Source organism: Petaurus breviceps, unplaced genomic scaffold (genome assembly GCF_028583685.1).
Source record: "Petaurus breviceps papuanus isolate PSGF00001 unplaced genomic scaffold, PetGlider_PUasm1.0 229, whole genome shotgun sequence".
NCBI classification, from domain to species: Eukaryota; Metazoa; Chordata; class Mammalia; order Diprotodontia; family Petauridae; genus Petaurus; species Petaurus breviceps.
In genome coordinates this window covers 8,791,931-8,812,116 of record NW_027185903.1, presented here as the reverse complement: position 1 = coordinate 8,812,116, position 20,186 = coordinate 8,791,931, and the positions used below count along the sequence as shown (strand labels likewise).

The 20,186-nt window shown below is 41.0% G+C and overlaps 1 protein-coding gene across 2 annotated transcripts in view; it reads right to left on the bottom strand.

The window, feature by feature from the left end:
- EGFLAM (EGF like, fibronectin type III and laminin G domains) overlaps positions 1-20,186 on the bottom strand; it is a 167,248-nt gene that overhangs the window by 41,676 nt on the left and 105,386 nt on the right. For both annotated transcript variants that reach the window (XM_069096177.1, XM_069096178.1), the window contains 4 exons: positions 15,488-15,613; positions 14,502-14,745; positions 6,182-6,293; positions 641-757 (listed from right to left, as the gene is read on the bottom strand). In XM_069096177.1, coding sequence (XP_068952278.1) covers positions 641-757; positions 6,182-6,293; positions 14,502-14,745; positions 15,488-15,613 — 599 coding nt within the window. The remainder of the gene's footprint in view (positions 1-640; positions 758-6,181; positions 6,294-14,501; positions 14,746-15,487; positions 15,614-20,186) is intronic.

Below are 20,186 nucleotides of genomic sequence, written 5' to 3'. Positions count from 1 at the left end.
GTATTTTTTTTGAAGTATTTTTCTTCATCTTTTGATATAATCTTGTGGTTTGGGGTAGCATTGGTTTTTAATATGATAAGTTATGTAAAAAGTTTATTTTATTTTTTCTAATGAAAAAAAATTTTTTTTCTCTCTCTCACCAATTCAAAAGAGAAAAACAAAGTCCTTGTAACAAATATGCAGTCAGGCAAAAATAAATTCTTCCTTGTCCATATCCAAAAAAAAAAAAAGACCAAAACCTTTCATTCTGTACCTTGGGTTTCTTCTACCTCTCTTATAAGTAAATGGGTAGCATGCTTCACTCCGGGTTCTCTGTAATCGTGGCTAATTGCATTGCTCAGAATTTTTCAAAATTATTTTTTAAATGTTGTTAAATTGTTCTTTTGGTTGTACTCACTTCACTTTGCATTAATTCATATAAGTCTTCACAGGTTTTATTGGAACTGTTCCTTTCATCATTTCTTACAGTGCAATAGTATTGCATTACATTCATATGCCATAATTTATTCAGCCATGCCTCGATTGATGGACCCATCTTAATTTCTGGTTCTTTGATTCCATCATCCTAAAGATTCTACCCCATAGCAATTTTTGTATGAAGACTTCAGTCAATGTCCCACAATAATAAATGAAAATGTACCTTCTGAATGCTCCCACTGAAAGGCTGATGGATGCCTGAATTCTTCTTTAGGTTGTCATAGTTGGGGACTCCACCAATGAATATATCAGTGTTGCACTTAATTTGAGTGAAGGCTCCCTGACATGAGAGTTAAAGAGAAAAAAATAATCATAATGATAAAAATAAGAATAAACAACAAAATATAACCCAAGATTGTTAGACTAACAGAGTTCTTTTGTGCCTGCTGGGGGCAAAGGAATAGGGAGGGTACAGAAAATCTCAAGTCCCATTCATGGCAACTATAGGCCAACCATGAAACTTTTACACCATTCTGTAACAGTCATGGGTTCCTCAATGTAGGATGGAAGAAGCAGGTAAGACCCTTCCATCCACTACTTCCTTAGAGAACACTGGAAAGGACTCTGGCTCTAAAGGATCTGGGTTCAAATCACATTTCTGATGCTTACTAACTGTGTGACTTTGGGTGAATTACTTAATCTATAGTATGAGTAGGTTGGATTAGATGGCCTTTGAGGTCCCTTACTGCTCTAAACCTATGATCCTTTGCTCCTCTGTCATCAAGATAAATTCTTCCAACCCCATATACATAAAAACTTGCAGGGAGTTTGCAACAGCCCAGACTCTAAACTCTAGATAACCAGGTTATGTGAGACTGTCTACAGAGAGGCCCTTCAAAGCACTCTGAGAGCTTCGGGGATGAAAGTTCTATGGGTGATATATAAGCATATTAATATAATATCAACTATTGAATGAATCACTTCATTATAAGAGGTGCCCAAAATAGCAGCAGGAGAAGCATTTTACTAAACACCTTGTCAGCTTGATGGGTCCATGTTAATTGAGGGTTATCAAAGAGGCAGATGGGCTTTTAGAAATCCTTTTAATTAAGAAGTTCATGTCTGGCCTAAGAAGGATGCAGTGCCCCAGTTTAATACTGGATAAGAAACTCCCACCATAGACTCCAAGTGGAAATAAGTCAATGCAGGGAGAAAGATTATAAAGAAGTCAGTTTGGAAAGAGGCTGATGTGAAAGGTGCATTGCAAATAAAGTTCTAGTATCTCCAGGTAGAAAAGGGGGAAGGGATTTCCTGGGGTGCCCATCAAAATCATCTTCCTTTCCTCTCCCACCCTCCTGTTGATAAGAGCTGTCATCCAGCAGGGCAGGATAAAAGAAAGAAAGAAACAAACAAGGATCAAAGCAAGGCCTATATGTCTCCAATCTAGAGAAAAGGCTTCATGTCGGGATCAGCCTCTTGTGCTTCGCTGGAAGGAGGCTCCTCAGATAGCTAAGCAAACACGCCATGCTAAGGCCGTCCAAGGCCCTTGAAAACATGAGATTCCTCAGTTACCAAGAACCCAGGGCTTCCCTGTTCCTTAGCTCAGCTCTCTCTTTCTAGGGGTGAGGGGAATTTTTAAGTGTTGCCCACTGAGCACTCCCAGAAGGCTCAAGATCTGTCCCTGTTATCAACCTAAAAACCCCAGGCGCTAAGCTGTGTTCCATTGTCCACTTCTTCTCCCTATTCCCCAATATATTTCACCTGGCTGTGCCCCTACAAGACACCCTCCCACAAAATCCCCAAGCAAGGGAACTGGTTACAGCTCAGCTTTCAACACACTCATTCCTCTGCAGAGCAGAATCAGCTCTCTCTGGTTCAGAGACCAGCTGCAAACAGAAATTCTTTACACACTTAGGAGTCACTTACTGAAACAGTTTGCAGTTCTGACTCTCTAGCCCTTTCCCACTGAGCCAGGGCTGACTCAAGCAGAGACAAAGGAAGACACTGACTTCCACCATTTAGGTACAAGTCTCATATTCAGATATGGTGGGTGAGTTTTCATATTCATAGATTTTTTTGTCCCAAACTTGGGGTTTCATAGAGAACTCTGGGTGAGGAAATTCTTCCCACGCTGCATTTTTGCACCTTCTCTTCAATTTTGTCTCTTAAAAAAATGCCCAAGACACTGGGAAAGTAAGTCATTAGTTCAAGGTCACACAGCCAGTATGTGGCAGAGAAGAAACTTGAACCTTTCTGACTCTTAGACTAGCTATTTATTACTTTAGTATTCTTTGTAATGATAGTTCTGCGGAGTCATATGCATCCTAAGAGCAAATGTGGTCTTCTATAAAATGACAATTCTTAAGTTCTTCACAAACAATGCAATTAATGGCCATTTATGACACCCTCACTCTATGCTATCATTCCCATTTTACAGATGGATAAGGGCAGAGAGAACAATGGCAGTTTGTTAAACTCAACATTAATTCAAAACAAAGTTGGGCTTAGGACTCATGAGGTGATTCCTTCCAGTGCTATAGAAGATTCCTGATGATCCTGTAACTTGGTGGGGTTAAACTCAAATAGAAATGAGGGTTACTACATGGCACAGAGAGATCCCTTCTAGTGCACATTGACTTAGAAAACCACATATTAGCATTACCTATTTTCTGTAGCATTTTCATTTATTTTGTTAAACATTTCCCTAATTATATATTTTTTTTGCTTTTTTGGAGGGCAGTTGGGGTTAAGTGACTTGCCCAAAGTCACATGGCTAGTAAGTGTGTCAAGTGTCTGAGGCTGTATTTGAACTCAGGTCCTCCTGACTCCAGGGCCGGTGCTCTATTCACTGCGCCACCTAGCCATCCCTCCCTAATCAACATGGTTCTGCCCTAGTGTTTGACACCTTTGCTGTAACTAAAAATTCTATGTATGGGCTGTGAAGCTTCTTTGCTTTTTGGGAAAGTAAGATGAATTCAACTTCAAAACTGTAAAATGTGTCCATCTTTTTTCCTTAGAGAACTTTCCTTCCTAAGGTAATCTATCTATTCTATACATTTTACATGTAAATATTTATACACATATTATTTCCCTCCATTACAATGTAACCTCTTGGAAAGGCAAGGACTTCTGGGCATAATCTCTATTACTGGGCATTCTGAAGCTGGTAGATCTCTTAAGCTTGGAAGTTCTGAGCTGCAGTAGGACTAAAGACAAATGGGTGTCCACACTAAGAGTGGTAACAATATGATAAGTCCATGGAATTGGGGGTGGGGGTGGGCACCAGTCTATATAGGGAGTGGTGAACCCAGCCCAGGTCTGAAATGGAGAAGGTCAAATCTTCTGCCAATCAGCAGTGAATTTGGGTCAACAAGTGGCTGTTGTACTTCTGGTGTGCGCAAAATAGGGAGATTAGGTCTCAAAGAAAAAAAAGGCAAGGACAATATTTGCTTTTCTTTGTATACCCAATATTTATTTAACACAGTGGATGGCAAATAATAAGTGCTGAAGAAATGTTTATTGATTGATTCTCACCAGCTGTGGTTAAAGATTTGGTGAGAGTTGAAGTTCTTGATTAAAATTTATCTTTAGGTTTTATCTATCCCATTCCTGATCTACATGAGAGTTGACATGCTCATTATAATGTCAGAAGACTCTTACCACTGTGTGAGAAGTGACTGAAAATCTGGAAGTGGGACCTGAAGTGCTTTCCCAGTTTATTGTTCCAATGTATTGTGGGTTTGGCCTCTGATTGATATAGCAATGGCGCCGACTGGAAGCTTATTCTTCCTGGACCAGGCAGTTCATTGGCACTATGCTCATCAATCTGATGCTCAGTCCAGGTCATGGTTTCTTCTTCCACACAGGAGAACAAGAGCTTGTCTTATCCAGAGGTAGTGAAAGAAAGATTGTTTTGGTTGTTTTACTTGGACACACACACCAATGCTGAAAATCTTTTCTTTCCTTTGGCTATGTTTAGAAGGTCCTAATTACATTTTCTTGGACTACTTTGAATGCATTTTCTTTATATTTATTCTGAATATACTTGTATTTGTAGGTGTTGGCTCCTCCATTACTATGTAATTTTACTTTAAGTAAATTTTTAAGAACAGGGATTGGGTAGCTAGGTGGCATAGTGGGTAAGTGCTAGCCCTGAGTTCAAATTCAGTCTCAGATACTTAACTAGCTGTATGACCCTGGGCAAGTCACTTAACCCCAATTGCCTAAAAAAAGACTAGGGATTATTTTATTCTCTGCATTTGTATCTCCAATGCCTGGCATGGTGCTTTGTACATAGCAGGCACTTAATAAAATGCTTGTTGACTGATTAATTGATCAAATCAGGAATAGTAGGAGAAATTAAGGAAGTGTATAATAAGAGGAGGGGGCCCCCGGACCAGAAGTCATGAGACTTGGGTGTTAACTCCTGAGGAGTTAGTTCATAGTTATGTTCTTCAGTTTTCTCATTGGTGAAAATAATTATGAGAATATTATGACTATTATTTTTTTAAACTGGAATTTAGGGCTCCATTGGTAGAGGATTTATAGCAGTTCCTCAGTGAGGTAAGGGCAGCTCATGGACATAAGAGCAAAGCATGTCTCTTAAGAAGGGTTTACCGTGAGGATTCAGTTATGTTGCTGAAAGGAATGGGATAGTCTTTCCTAACCAGGGCATGAAAGGTATTTCAAGTATTACAGGGAAGCTGTGGGAACTAGAAGGCAACATTTGCTGCCAATATCCCCCGCGAGAACTTGTATTTCCCTTATTCTGAGGATGGTGTTGCTAAACTTACCCTTATGGTATAGTGGCAGAGCTGACTGTGTGAAAGGAGAATCCCTTTGTGACAGAGCAATTACTTTCCTGTGGTCTAGTGTTTTCTGAAAGCTTTCTTGTGTACCTGTGTTTGTATTTCCTTGTGTTATGTGTGTTCTCAGGGCAATACTGTATACCTGTTGTGATATAGGGTATCTCAAGTTTTGGACATGGAGGACACCTAATGGCTGGGACATGAGGACTCTGTGTCACAAAGTTGCAGTCATTTATTATTTGACAGCACTGAAATGGGATACAAAACGAATGGCTCTGTGGCTTGATCATAACAGACAATGGTATGCAATGCATTTGTGGGGAGGAAGAATCAACCTGCGAGAAAGTGTTCAAATGCCCCTCAGCGTGCTGGATAGGTCACTGAAATTTGGAGGAACTGACCTCCTTTACCACACTGAGGTCTTCTTTATTCTCTTTCATCTACATCCTGGGGTGCTGGCAGTCAGAGATCATGGGACCATGACAACACAAAGTTTACCTTGTCATAGCCGGTAATTTGAAGGCAGAATAACCACTTTTCAGGGACTTTGGGAAGAAGATTACTATTCAGGTATGGTTTGAACTATCGACTTCTGAGATGTCTTCTACCTCTGAGAGCTTATGGCTCCATTTTCTTAAAACCAGATCTGTAATTTTCCTGGTATAGGAGATGCCTGGTGAGAGTCTTTACCAATGCAAATCAATAACTGCTTGGCTGCTTAGAGGGTCTTAGAGGGCCGCCTAGGACACTAAGGGGTTAGCTGATTTGCTTAGTATCACGAAGTCAGTATTTTCCAGAGAGATGAATACCAAGCCATGGCTTCCTGACTCTAAGGCTGGGTCTCCATCCACTATGCCATGCTGTTTCTCATGATTCTATACTTACCCAGGCTTAAAATGGTTAGGTTCCTTGATGTTAACTGACAGGAAAACAGCATGATGGGTTTTGTGTCTTACCTCTGCCATGCCTTCCACTGTCTTCTGCCTATCCACCTGTAAGATCCCATTCTTTGCTGTTCGCGACACATGTAGTTCATGCCAGTGACCTAGAGAAAGGGGATCTTCACTCCTGAAGGGAGAAGGAAACTGATTATGAATGAGTTCTCATTCCTAAGGACTCTTATTGTATTTGTACAAGATAAATACCATCCAGGCCTACTAGGAAAAAAACCCACTAGCCTGTTCTATAGATCTGGGAACCTGGTCACTAACTAGATGTATAACTAGGGCAACATCTCAGTCTTCTCAACCTCAGTAATATGGGAACAGGAATACTTGCCCTGCCAATATCCAAAGGGGGAAGCTGGGTAGTACAGTGGATAGAGCATGAGGCCTGGAGTCAGGAAGACCTGAGTTCCAATCCAGCCATAGACACTTAGTAGCTGTGTGATCCTGGGCAAGTCACTTAACCCTGTTTGCCTCTGTTCCTCATCTGTAAAATGAGTTGGGGGAGAAATGGCAAACTGCCCCAGTATCTTTGCCAAGAAAACCCCAAATGAGGTCACAGATAGTAAGACATGATTGAAACATGAACAGAAAAACATTTAAAGGATGTTTTTAAGCTAAACAGAAAGTAGGGATGGGACCTGGGCCTGTGATTTCATTGATAAAGGGAACTTACGGGTGAGGAAATTCCCTCTTCCAATGTAGGTAGACACCTTTTTTCCAACTTATGTCTAAGAAAATTGTCCAATAAAGCAGGTAAGAGGTGCACAGGATAGAGCACCAGTCCTGGGGTCAGGAGGAACTGAATTAAAATTCAGCCTCAGACACTAGCTGTGTGACCCTGGATAAGTCACTTAACTCTGCCTCAAAAAAAAAAAGAAAGAAAAGAAGAAATCCACTTAGTATACTAAAAGGTTAAATGACTTGTCAAGGGTCCTACAGCCAGGATGTACCAGAGGCAGGACTTGAATCCAGGTCTTAGTGACCCTGAGAATAGCTTCCTATTGACTATGTCATGTTTCCATGAAGCTACATGGATATAATCAATGCAAACCTGCTTTGTAAAAGCATTCAAAAGTTCTCTACTAGGGCAAAGCATTGTTAAAGCTAAATGCCAAGACTTCTGTATCATGATAAGGATGAAGATGGCTCAGGAAGTACCTATGATTAAATTATGGCAAAAGTATCTAAGTCCTGAATGAGCCATAGGAGACTTAATATATGCCCAGGGCCATGGATCCCTGAGTTCAGTGGTGGTTTCACTGATGTGGATGTTCCTTCTAATGATGCAGATCGTAACCCAACTACACCTTTCCTTCCAGAGTAACTTCTGTTCTTCCATAAGTTTACTCCTGGAAGACCACCCAATGCCCTGGGTGCCCTCCTTGGGCTCGATAACTCCAGGATACCAATGGAGCACTTGGTCCATCTGCTTATGAATTCTCATCCTCCCACATGACTAGCACATGTCTAACTTTTCTATAAAACATTTCCCCGATGACATCCTTTATTCTGGTTCTTCCAAATCCCTCATTAGTTATATATTGCAGCCTGCTCATACCCATCATGCACTTCACCAGAGCTCTCTGAGTGATATGCATTTTTAGTCCTTTCATGACTACCGTATTCCATCCCTTGTATCCACAGAACAATGCCAGTGGAATGTCGATATTAAATATTCTACTCATGTTGTTCAAGAAACAGAATGTGGCAGTCATATACTATACTTTATGATGAGGTATCACAAAGAAGACAAGGTGTCTGGGTCATACTCTGGGGACCGTTTCCTTCAATTTTTAGAAGCTCTGCATCTGTATTAAATTATCCAGTGGTGTGCTGGTATATGTTTAACAATTAATTCTCCAGAAATAAAAATGTACACATGATACACCTTTAAGCTTAATCTATGTTATTAACATTTATCTCCTTTGCTTTCTTAAGTCTAGGCAGTCAACAACACCATAAATCAAGCATTTGTGAATGCTCGTGTTGAAAATTAACAATTGCTCTCAAGAACCTGTTGGAGCTGGTTCCAGCACACCCATGAGTCTCTCTCACTCTCAGACTAGCTTTAGAAAAGCAGCAGACAAAATATTGGCAGATTATTTGCTTTAGCAAATACTCTTGTGATTTGTCCTTAGCAATTAGAATTTAATCACCTTGGCTAAATCAATATGCAATAAAAGAAGGAGCACCATGGATTGGGTGATTTGTTTTCTGAATAAATGTTATTTGAATAGCATTACATCTGAGCTCTACTCCTACAAAGGTCATTTGCTTAGTCAATAGTCAGGTTTTCCTTCACCAGATAAAGAAGGTTCATTTTAAGAGCTCATTTTGGTAACCTTGATTGCTAAATTGAGCTTAAGACAAATCTGCCCACTTCATCTGGCCTCTGGCACTTATTACTTGGGTGACCTTGGGCAAGCCATTTAGCCTCATTTGAACTCAGTTTCCTTATCTGTAAAATGAGGGGGTTGTGCTAGATAGTTTCTAATGTCTCTCCCAGCTTCATAGTTTTGTGATCCTATGATTCTATAATCTCTTAAAGTCAAATGACTTGGCCAATGCCATTTCCTTGATGAAGAAGAAAAGGGCAGCAAGATTTAATGAAAAGGGGACATGATTTGTTTGAAGTCTAAAGACCTGGATAGTTTTGGCAAGAAGGATTTAGTATCTCTGACACTAAGTTTCTCCATCTGCAAAATGAAAGGACTAGGGGCAGCTAGGTGACACAGTGAATAGAGAACTCGCCTGGAGTCAGGAGGAACTGAGTTCAAATTTGGCCTCAGATACTTAACACTTACTAGCCATGTGACCTTGGGCAAGTCACTTAACCCCAATTTCCCTGCCTTCCCCCCTCCAAAAAAAAAGACAAAACAAAAAAACAAAAAAAAGGACCGTACTACATGACCTTGAAGGTCTTTTCTAGCTCTATCATTTAATGACCCTAAGTCTCAGCTGCTGTCAAGTGACCTTGGGCAAGATATGAGATCTCTCAGGTTCTCTGTTTACCATATGAAAAATGAAGGAAGCTGTTCTAGATTATCTGTAATAATATAGTTCCAGTTTTGATATATTGTAATTCTAGGTTTTTGTTTGGATTCTGTTAATCTAATTCAGTCAGTCAGCAAGAACTTATTAAGTGCTTAGGATGCTAAAACTTGGGATGCAAAGAAAGGTAAAAACACTTCCTGACGTCAAAGAACTAACATTCTAATTGGGAGACCACATGTTAGGTGCATGCAAGATATATTAAGTGGATGGGAGATAATCTAAGCAGAGAAGGCACTAGCAACTAGGGGGATGAAGAAAGACTTCCTGCAGAGGCTATATCCCAAAGAGATCATACAAATGGGAAAAGAACCTACATGTACAAAAATATTTATAGCAATTCTTTTTATGGTGGCAAAGAACTGGAAATTGAGGGGATGTCCATCAATTTGGGAATGGCTGAACAAGTTGTGATATATGAATATAATGGTATACTATTGTGCTATAAGAAATGGTGAGCAGGCGAACTTCAGAAAAACCTGGAAAGATTTATTGAACTGATGCTGAGTGAGCAGAACCAGGAGAACATTGTACACATTAGCAGCAATATTGTGTGATGATTAACTATGATTAACTTGGCTTTTCTCAGCAATACAAGGTTCTAAGACAACTCCAAAAGGCTCATGATGGAAAATGCTGTCCACATCCAGAGAAAGAATTATGGAGTCTGACTGCAGATCAAAGCATACTATTTGCTCTCTCCCTTTTTGTTTTGCTTCTTCTTTCTCATGATTCATTCCATTGGTTATAATTCTTTACAACACAACTAATGTGAAAATTTGTTTAATGTGAATGTGTATGTAGAGCCTATATCAGAGTGAATGCTGCTTTGGGGAGGGGGAAGGGGAAGGAGGGGGAGAAAATTTAGAACTCAAAAACTTGTGGAACTATTGTAAACTAAAAATAAAAAAAATAAATTTGAAAAAAAAAAGACTCCCTGCAGAAAGTCTGAACTGAGCTGAGACTAAAAGGAAGCCAGGGAAACAGAGGAAGTGGTGAGGGAGCACAGCATTCTGGGCCTGGGATATAGCTGGTGCTATTGGTCTCAGTGCCTCAAAGGCATTGAGATGGGAGACGGGAGAGTCTAGTGTATGAGAAACAGCAAGCGTAGCTAGATTGTGGAGTACTGAAATGTGGGAATGGGCCACGTCAAGAAAAGCTTTAAATATCATGAGGGTTTGTATTTGATTCTGGATGTAATAGTGAGCCATTGAAGCTCATTGAGTAAGGGAGAAATACAGTCAGACTTTGGTTTTACAGATATTACCTTGGCAGCTGGGTAGATAGACTAGTGTGGGGAGAGATGTGAGGGAGAGGAGAGCAATGCAAAGGTTATTCCAATAGTTCAGTCAAGAGGGGATGAGACCTAAATTAGGGCAGCATCTGTGTGAATGGAGAAAAAGGGACTTGTATGGAAAATACTATGATGATAGAAGCAACAAGATTTGGCAATGGATGGGATATGAAAGGGTAGAGTATGAGAGATCTGTTAGGAATAACACTGAGTTGTGGGCCTGGATTCAACAAGAAGTATTTGAAATGGGATATACAAAAATGGTCCCTTGTATGCCTCTGTGGTACACAATGGCATGCAGGCATTTAGGAGGAGAAGGAAAAATGAACTAGTGAGTAAGTGTTCAAATGCCCCTCAGAGTATTGGATAGGCCTCTGAAGTTTGGAGGAATTGACCTCCTTCTACCACACCTAACAATCCAGAATTCTTTTCCTTTTACTGATAGATGAGGGCTACAGTTACTTTGAACAACTGAAGAAAAAGTTCTTCGTGTCAAAAAAAAGTAGGTACCACATTCTGACAGGAGAATTGTACCATCCCTCCAGTGTCCCCAAATACTGTTAAGCACCGATTGTCAGCTATAGCTGCAAAGGAGGTGGAAGGGGAGGATATAGCTGATATTTTAGGTATGCCAAGAGGTCCAGACATAATCTCCACTTGTTCTTTCTGGCCATTTATCCAGGAGGAAATTAAATTTGAAAGGGGAAGGTGATAATCAAGGTTTCCCCCTTTCCCCCTCCCCTTTTCAACCTGTCACACAGAATCCTTTCAGGTGAATTGCTTTGACTGTTTTGCATAATCTTATGCAAATAAAATCAGCCCTGAGAACTCAAAGTTGTCTTGATGTACCGCAACCAGCAGCTCTAAACAACTCCTTACACACACACACACACACACACACACACACACACACGCACACTCTCTCTCTCTCACACACACACACACATACACACACACACAAACACACACCCACACACAGAGAAACGCTCATCCCTCATAGCAGGCAGTGTCATTGATGGATAAAGAGGAATAGTCACAGAAGAAAAATAACCAGTGTTTTTAAGAATCATTTAAACCAAGCACAACTAGCACTTCCCATCAGCTGTGAGAATGAGCAGCAGTTACAGCCAATGAACAGTGGTCACATATCACCCATATACTCTTAGAGAAAGGTAAAGAATGTCAGCTGAATAGAGTTGACAATTTCCTTAAAGAAAAGGGAGGGGGGGGAGATCGCTAATTTCTTGCTGCAGGGTCACTATTAAGGAAAACATGCTGGGGAGCTTCAGGAGAGAAGAAATAAACATATGTAGGAACAAGAAACATATTCTCATTGAGTGAATGGGTCTTGGGCAGAAACTAGCAAATGGGGAATACAGTAAGAGTAGATATGAATGCAAAGATGAGAAATGCTCAGGATTCAAGGGGCTCAAAAGCATATCATGTTCTGTTTTATTTGCAGAATTATAGATCTCAAGCTAGAGGGGCCCAGGGAGCATCCAGTCTGACCCTCTCATTTTACAAGTGAGGAAACTGGGGCTAGGGAAGTTAGTAACTTGGCTAAGGTAGGAAGCATCAGAGGTAAGAGAAAAACCTGGGTCTTCTGATGTCAGGAAGAGTTGCTTTTACTGTGCCACACTGCTTGTATACAAGTTCTGTTTTTCTTACTAGATTGGAAGGATCAGAGGATTCAGAAAAGATCTCATTTCTTCTTTTAGACTGTAGGCTCCTTGGGATCAGGGTCTACACTGTTTCCTCCTCTTTGTTTTCCCAGTTCCTTGCCTAGGACAGACTTCTAGGATCTAGGATCTCTTCAGTGTGGGTAGTCTTTGCTAGGGCAGATCACAGCCCCTCTCCGTGACTTTCTTGTTTAGATGGTGTTTAAAAGCTGGGATGGCCAGCAAAACTCTTTGCTTTTTAGCCAGTCTGGTGGCAATGTGCCAATCTGAACTGGGCTAAACTGGTGCTTGGACACCAGACCCATGGACCATTCCTAGCCCATATCTGAATCCATCCCAGGTAGCAGCTGTACTTTGGTGAGATAGCCTCTAAGAACGTAAGGTTCTATGCCAGCAGGTTCTAAGCCTTGGAGGAGAATTGGATGCATTTAAAACAAAATTTAAAATAAACTTGTTTTCAAGTAACTTTCGTTCTTTTCCACATGGGGAAAATGATTGAAAAGAAAGGTCTTGGGTGGGGCTCCCTTCCCCTCCAAATGCCTTGGATAGATTAGGAAAGCTTCCTTCCGTCCTCAGGGGATTGTGGAGGGCCATGATGGGTTGTAGTTGTGGAGGGTTCATTATCATGATAGGGTCAGTCTGGTTCCTTTTGAGGACCACTCCATAAGGCTATTTGGAAGGGAGGGGAAATCCTCTATCCAGTAGGAATGTCCTGCTGGCAGAAAAGGCTCTGCCAAATAATCCTTGGAGGAAGGACAGCTTCCAGCATGCTGCATGGATTCCCTATGGTGGATCTATGGCAGAATATGGACAGCAATCACCCCCAATAAGTTACAGATGGGTTGTCATGGGCATCAATGGAGACCCACTAATGAAATAACAGATCCATTGAAACTGTGAAACACTATTGTATAAAATTAGGATCCCCAATCTTTTAGGGGTCACTGAGGCTGGGCAATTACTGACCACTTAGGAAAGAGGGTGAGAGAAAAGATAGACATAAAAAGAAAGGGGAAAAACAGTTGGATTATCCTCAGGCTTGGGGCAAGGAGATGACTGGATATAAAAAAAATCCATATACCCCTCCCTTTCCTACTATCCATATCATAGGATCACATAATGAAGCAGATCACTAATTATCATTAACATTTTCATTAATTAGTCAACAAAAATTTATTATCTACCATGTGAAAGTATAGTACTATAAAATGAGATGCTTGTAAAGCACTTTGCAAACAAACTGATATATATGTATATGTATATATATACACACACACATACATATCTATTCTAGGCATTATTATTATGGTGGTAAATTAATATTTATTAAGGGTTTAATTGGTTGCTTCATACATTACTACCCTATCAAGAAATCAGGGCATTTCATCTTTACCTCAAGCAAGAAATATTTTCCATTGTTTGGGGCAGAGAACAGCTACCTGCTGGGGAGTCATTTAAGAAAGAAAACATTGCTGGTAGGAGATCTATGGGAAGTATCTCATCTGTGTGTATTAGGCCAGGATTCAGAAAGGAGAAATGTGCAGGAAAAACATGAAAAGGGAAGACATTGTTAAATGTGATTCATTCATTTATCCATGAACCAAATTTTTACTTATTGCCTACAATGTGCAAAATACTGGGTTGTGCAATTCAACCCAACAAGAATATAAGTGCCTACTATGTGTTTGGAACCATGCTAGGCACTGGGGATATAAAGACAAAAATGAAGCTGTTCCTGCTCTCAAGGGACTTACATTCTGCTAGAGGAGACAAAACAAAATCCTGTCTTCCCAGAATATACAGTGTAGAAGTGAAGAAAACACTAGTATAAAAAAACTATGAAAGCCATTATCACATGAGTGTATTAGGGAGTATTAAAAAAGCAGTGCTACAGAAGGCCTAAGAGGGAGACTTTTCACCAACAGCGAACTGGGAAGGGGATTAGGGAAGACTCTGAAGAAGAAATGGCACATGAGTCTTGCTTTAAAGCATAGGAAGGAACTCAATAGTTGAAGAGATGGAAGGAGAACATCGCAGGCGTATGGACTCATGTGAACAAAAGCACAGAGACTGGAAAGCAGATGCCTATTTGGGAAATAGAGGAGGCAAAGAGCCGTCCAGTTTGGCTGGAATGCAATCAATAGAAAAACATAACACAAACTCAAGATCGAAAGGCAGAGTAGTGTTGGATTGTGGTGTGTGAACCATACTCACTTTTGTAGCAAACAATTAAGGAAATTTTGATTGGCTTCAAAAAATGCCCATGCACGACTCTTTTGGGGGTGGTCTTGGAAGTGGCTCTTACCGGAGAACAGCTGTTCCAGAGCCACAGTCAAATCTGAATTCCACATGGCCATCCACCATGTTGATAGACAGGAAGTCTTTGCTGCCTGTGTCATAGCTGTACAATAGAACACCATCTTCTGACTCTGGTCGAAATATGATCTCAAACTCCATGAAAGAGAGGTAATTCTGGGACTCAAGTGGCCAAGGGGTTGCAGCAAAGGACCTCAGAGATTGATTGAATTGAGGGATGGCCAGGGTGAAAGCTGAAAGTCTCACAAGAAACAAACATGACATTAGAATACACACTGAGAGCCCCATGTGAAATGACTGATTTTTTAAAAAATTCATTGTGATGCACTGGATAGGGGTCTGGTCTTGGAGTCAGGTAGTTATGACTTCAAGACACTGGCTATGTGACTATGAGAATGTCTTAGTGCCTTAGGCAATTGATTAGGAGTATGAGTTACTTTATTTTTTATGTTGGACACTGCTCAAGACCCTTCCCAATCAGACCTAAAAATTGGAGACCCTTGATTAACTTTGGATGCCTGATAATTTTTTCTTTCTCTTTGGGTTCCATTCAATCCAGAGTATGGTCTACCCAATATGGCTTTCCTTCTTGAAAAACAACCAAATATTCCCAAGTGAACAAGTTCTTCAGGTAGTTCAAATATATTATCCATTTACAGGCTCTTTAGTTTCATATAAGCTCCAAATGAAGCACATCCCACTTTGCCCAAGGTACAGCTGACTTGAGTATAGGCTTTTTGGAAGCCCCAGTCCAAACAAATGAGCGGAGGGGTGTTCCAACCTAGCCAAAGGATTCTCTAACCTCTTCTTAAAATGCAACTCCCTCACTGCCCTCTGAGGCTAAGGTGCCATGGGTGAAAAATTACACTAATACATAAACAAAGCAAACAGTCAGACACCAAGCTCTGCCTCTACACCCAGCTGTCCTCTCATTCCATATCCTGCTTGCTAGTTAGCGGCTCACTTCCTTCTCACCGTCTTCACAATGTCTCCCTTTAAATCCCAGGGGACAAAGGCAAATGTAGGAATCTGCTTTGACTGCCGTGCAGGTGCCTCCGTTGATGCAGGAGGCCTCATCACAAATGCCGCTGCTGCATTCCCCTAAACACACACAGAGGAGGAATTAGCAGAGAAAGGCACTTGTCCTCTGACACCATTCCACCAGGAAACAAGAACCCTTGTTCCCGGTGCTATGGATTTAGTTTCTGGTCCTGTAAACTGCATTCCTACCTCAGCAAAAATGCAAATCAAGTTTAGAGACAAGTCAAACTGTTCCTTCATTTTAATCTGATTTCCATTGGGGTTTTACAGAGTGCCACAAAGCCTTTCTCAAACATGGTGAAAACAAAAAATCATACATTAATTCACCAGACATTTTTATAACCACTCACCGGGATGACTGGGTCTTTTCTTCTTTAATTAATCTCTCTGTTGTTCTCATAAACATATAATTCAAACTCTCAGAATGTCACCAGATTGTTTATGCTATAAGCATTTTAATTTGTGTAACCTCAATTAGCTTAAGTGCTGTCTTGTGAGTCAAAGTTTGTTCTCAGCCTGGTAAGCCTTGAAGGAGTTAAGTGGCTGGGCCTAAGCTCATTAACTACCTGGAGGTTGTTGACTGTTTCGTCTGGGCAGTGAGCAATCCATATTATAGTAACATATGGGCCTCATAATCACCATTCCCACCTCCTCTGTACCCTCTGTGAGGGACCAGTAAGTGCCCTATGGCAATGCCACACTGAAAGAGTCCAAGCAGGAGGTGGGTTTTTCCTCCATTAAACTTATCAGGGGGAATTCATGAGGGATTTACTTTTTAATTTGCAAATGTATGCCATCCGAGGAATGGAAAATATTTGATTTATACTTGACTGGTTTTTTTTGCTGCTTTTGTAAACTATTATTTCCCTTTGCACAAAAGAGCTAAATTAGACAGACGGGCTCCAATCTGGCCTTGAAAAAACAGTATAGGTGAAAACAAAATGTCTTCCTGTAGCAGGTGATGGAAGAAGGCATCTGAGGCAGCTCCAAGGCAGTTAAGAAAATGAAAACGTGGGGGTGGCTAGGTGGCTCAGTGAATAGAGCACTGCCCTGGAATCAGGAGGACCTGAGTTCAAATCTGGCCTCAGACACTTAACACTTACTAGCCGTGTGACCTTGGGAAAGTCACTTAACTCCAATTGCCCTCCAAAAAAGCAAAAAAATAAAAAGTAAAAAATTTTTGGGGCGGCCAGGTGGCGCAGTGAGTAAGAGCCCAGGCCCCGGCATCGGGAGACTCAGGATCGGTTCCGGCCTCAGCTACTTGGCACCCACACAAAATAACTGGCCGTGTAACCTTGAGCAAATTACTTAACCCCAATTGCTTAAAAAAAAAAAAGAAAATGAAAACGCTATCTCGTTTCCCTGACAGGGTCAACAATTGCCTGTTGCACTCTCCCAATACTCCATAATTCCTCTGCTCTTTTTCTAAGTATGAAGAGATAGCTCTCAGAATTTCCCCCAGATAAATTTAACAAAAAACAAAATAACTCACTACCCTCTCTTTTACCATTCCAGCCCTGGGTTACCCCAGGGGCTCTTTCCATCCTTAGAAATATGAAATGAGATGGACCAGCCTTCATTTGGCCCCATTATGTCACTGTTTCTCTGTCTCTGTCAGTATTTGTGGAATTCATCTAGCCTCTGAAGCTGACCAAGTGTTGGAGGGTGAAGGGAGGCAGAGCATGCTGGGCAGAGGAGGGAGGGGAATGGCTAGAAGGGTTACTAATGAGATGTGAAGAAAGCATTTCGTTTCCAGGTGACTGATCTGCCATCATCTGTGCATCCCATCTGGTGGACCCTCAAAGAGCTTAGACAGACAGAGCTGCTGGTTTCCGTCCAGTTAGAGAATCTACAGATTGGTGCTAGTGACCCCAAAATTCAAAGTCCTCAGAGAGACCCTCTGAACTCACCTTTGACCCTTGAAGTGCAGAGACTTCATAGACCTCCCCCATACCCTTCCATCTTTTACTAATTTCTGTGTGATAAACTTTGGTTTAGATGAACCCAGGATAAGGATCTCAGGAATCCCAACTTAGAGGTATAAGGGGCTTCAGAGCTCCTCTAGTTCAACCTCTACATTTTATAGTTAAGGAAAATGAGGTTCAGAGAGACCAAGTAATGCTGTCTGAGGTCACAGAGGTAAGAAGTAAGTTTTTTCCTAGAAAACTCAGAACCCAGCTTTTCTAACTCCAAGTCCAATATTCCTTCTAGTAACAAATGTCTCCCAGGCTAAGCCTATTAGAAGAAACATGGCAATTCAATTTTTAAAAACTGATTAAGCAGTTACTGGGCTCCGCCCTGTAGGTGATACACATTTTAGACAGAGCTCCTAGTTGGGTAAGAGGATATAACAAAAACACAGATAACTACAATATTCAAGTGTCACATGACAGGACACATGAGAGCTGAAGGGGAATATCATAACCAAACTGAATGGATGAAGGAGAGCTTCCTGGAGGAGTTGACATTTGAGATGGGATCTGAATAATGTCTAGAAACTCAATAGGAAAGAAAGGGTCCTTGGACTCTCAGTCACAAGGATGATGAAAAGCATGGAAATGTGAAAACACAGGAGTCTGGGGAACAGAATACATTGTGACATTTAAAAAGTTTGAGAGACAGTTTCTAGGTAATTAATCATTTTGTTAATAACACTAGCATTTTATTAATAAAAGGAATGGTCATTTGGCTATCTGTCAGACCAAAGATGACTAATGGCCACAAGCTCACAGTTTATAGACCCTTGGAAGAGTGGATATTCCTGAAGGTGGCGATCAACTCTGATTGGTTAACAATTAATGAGAGAATAGATATTATAATGAGGGGTGGGTTTATTCCAATGAGGATCTTTGAGACAGGTGACACTGGGCACCCAGTCTTGGTCAAAGAGACTTATCAATTTCCATTCTCACTTGTCTTACAAAAGGGAGAATCTACATTTCCCCAGACCTGTCTGAGTAAAGACACTGAGCAGGAATTCATGCCTAAACTTAGATTTTCTGTCCTGTCTTTGGTTAGATCTTAGCTTTCCTGGATGGGAAAGTCTTTGAGACTCCCACACTGGTTGACTTTTGAATGAGGAAGTAGAAAAGGGGAAAAACCTTGGTTCTAATTCAATAATTAGCTATTACTATATGAAAGAAATAATCATTTCTCTCAATAGTGCAGCCTGGTTGGAACCTAGTGGGAAGTGGTTTTAGATGAGGGCGGAATTACGGAGTGGCATTAGATTGTGGAAGGCTCTGAAGGCCAAGCAAGAGGATGACGTTTACCCAGTAGGTGATTTTGTTGTCGTTTAGACATTTTTCAGTTATGCCCAGCTCTTCATGACCTCTTTTGGGGTTTTCTTAGCCAAGATACTGGAGTGAGTTGCCATTTCCTTCTCCAGCTCATTTTACAGATGAGGAAGCAAGGCAAACAGGGTTAAGTGACTTGCTCAGGGTCACACACTGAGTAAGTGTCTGAGGCCAAATTTGAACTCAGGAAGATGAGTCTTCTCTGACTCCATGCCCAGCACTCTGTGCACTATGGCGCCACCTAGCTGACCCCAGTAAGAAATAGCGAGCCACTAAATTTGTCTTAAAAAAGGAATCTTATCAGAGTGCCTGGCACACAGTATACTTAATGTTGTTTGATTGATTTATGTTAGACCAGATCTATGTGTAAGGGAGTTCAATCTGGCAGCAATGTGTCTTAAAGTTACCTGTACTTATATAATATCCCCTTACCCGACTATAAACAGAAATGTATATATCCCACTGGGTGGAGCACAAGGCCTTGAGCACAGTGGGTACTTAATCAATGTTTAATTGAATAATAATAATAATCCTTAATAAAAGGATTTGTTCTGTAAAACTTGGACTCTGTCAAAAGGCCGCACCCAAGGACCTAGAAGGCCATATGTGGCCTTGAGGCTGCAGGTTTCCCACCACTGGAGAATGGAGTAAAAATGACCCATTAGTAGGCTAATAATCTAGGCAGGAAGGAAAAAGGAAGCTGGAAGTGGGAACAGAGAGGAGAGAAAGGATTATTGGAGCTACTTCTATAATCATAGTTTTAGAGATGAAAGGGGGCTAAAAAGTAAAGTAGTTGAACCTCCTCATTTTATAGACACGGCCCAGAGAGGTAAATCCATTTGTCAGGATCATGTAGTTAGTTAATAAGTAGAATATTCAGAATTTGATCCCACGTCCTCTAGTTCCAAATCTAGCGTTGCAATGCTGCCTCTCCTACCAAGGGCCAATGATTTTCTGATGCTATGGTCTTGCTATGAAGGACAGATTAGCCTGGAGAACATGAACAAATTGGGTTATGAGAGAGCAGATGAGAGATGGTAGATCACAGTGTGAGGAAGAATATGTTTGATGGGTGTGTGTGTGTGCCTGCCCACCTATAGAAGAGGTGGTCACTGGAAGAGATGATAAGGAAGGAGGTAAGAATTGTAGGGGAAGGGGGTGTTGTATACACATGGTTCACCCATGACAATTCTCCCCCAAAGTATAGCCATTTATTATTATTATTATTGTTTTTGCTTTTTGGAGGGCAATTGGGGTTAAGTAACTTGCTCAAGGTCACATGGCTAGTTTTGTGTGTGTGTGTGTGTGTGTGTGTGTGTGTGTGTGTGTGTGTGTGT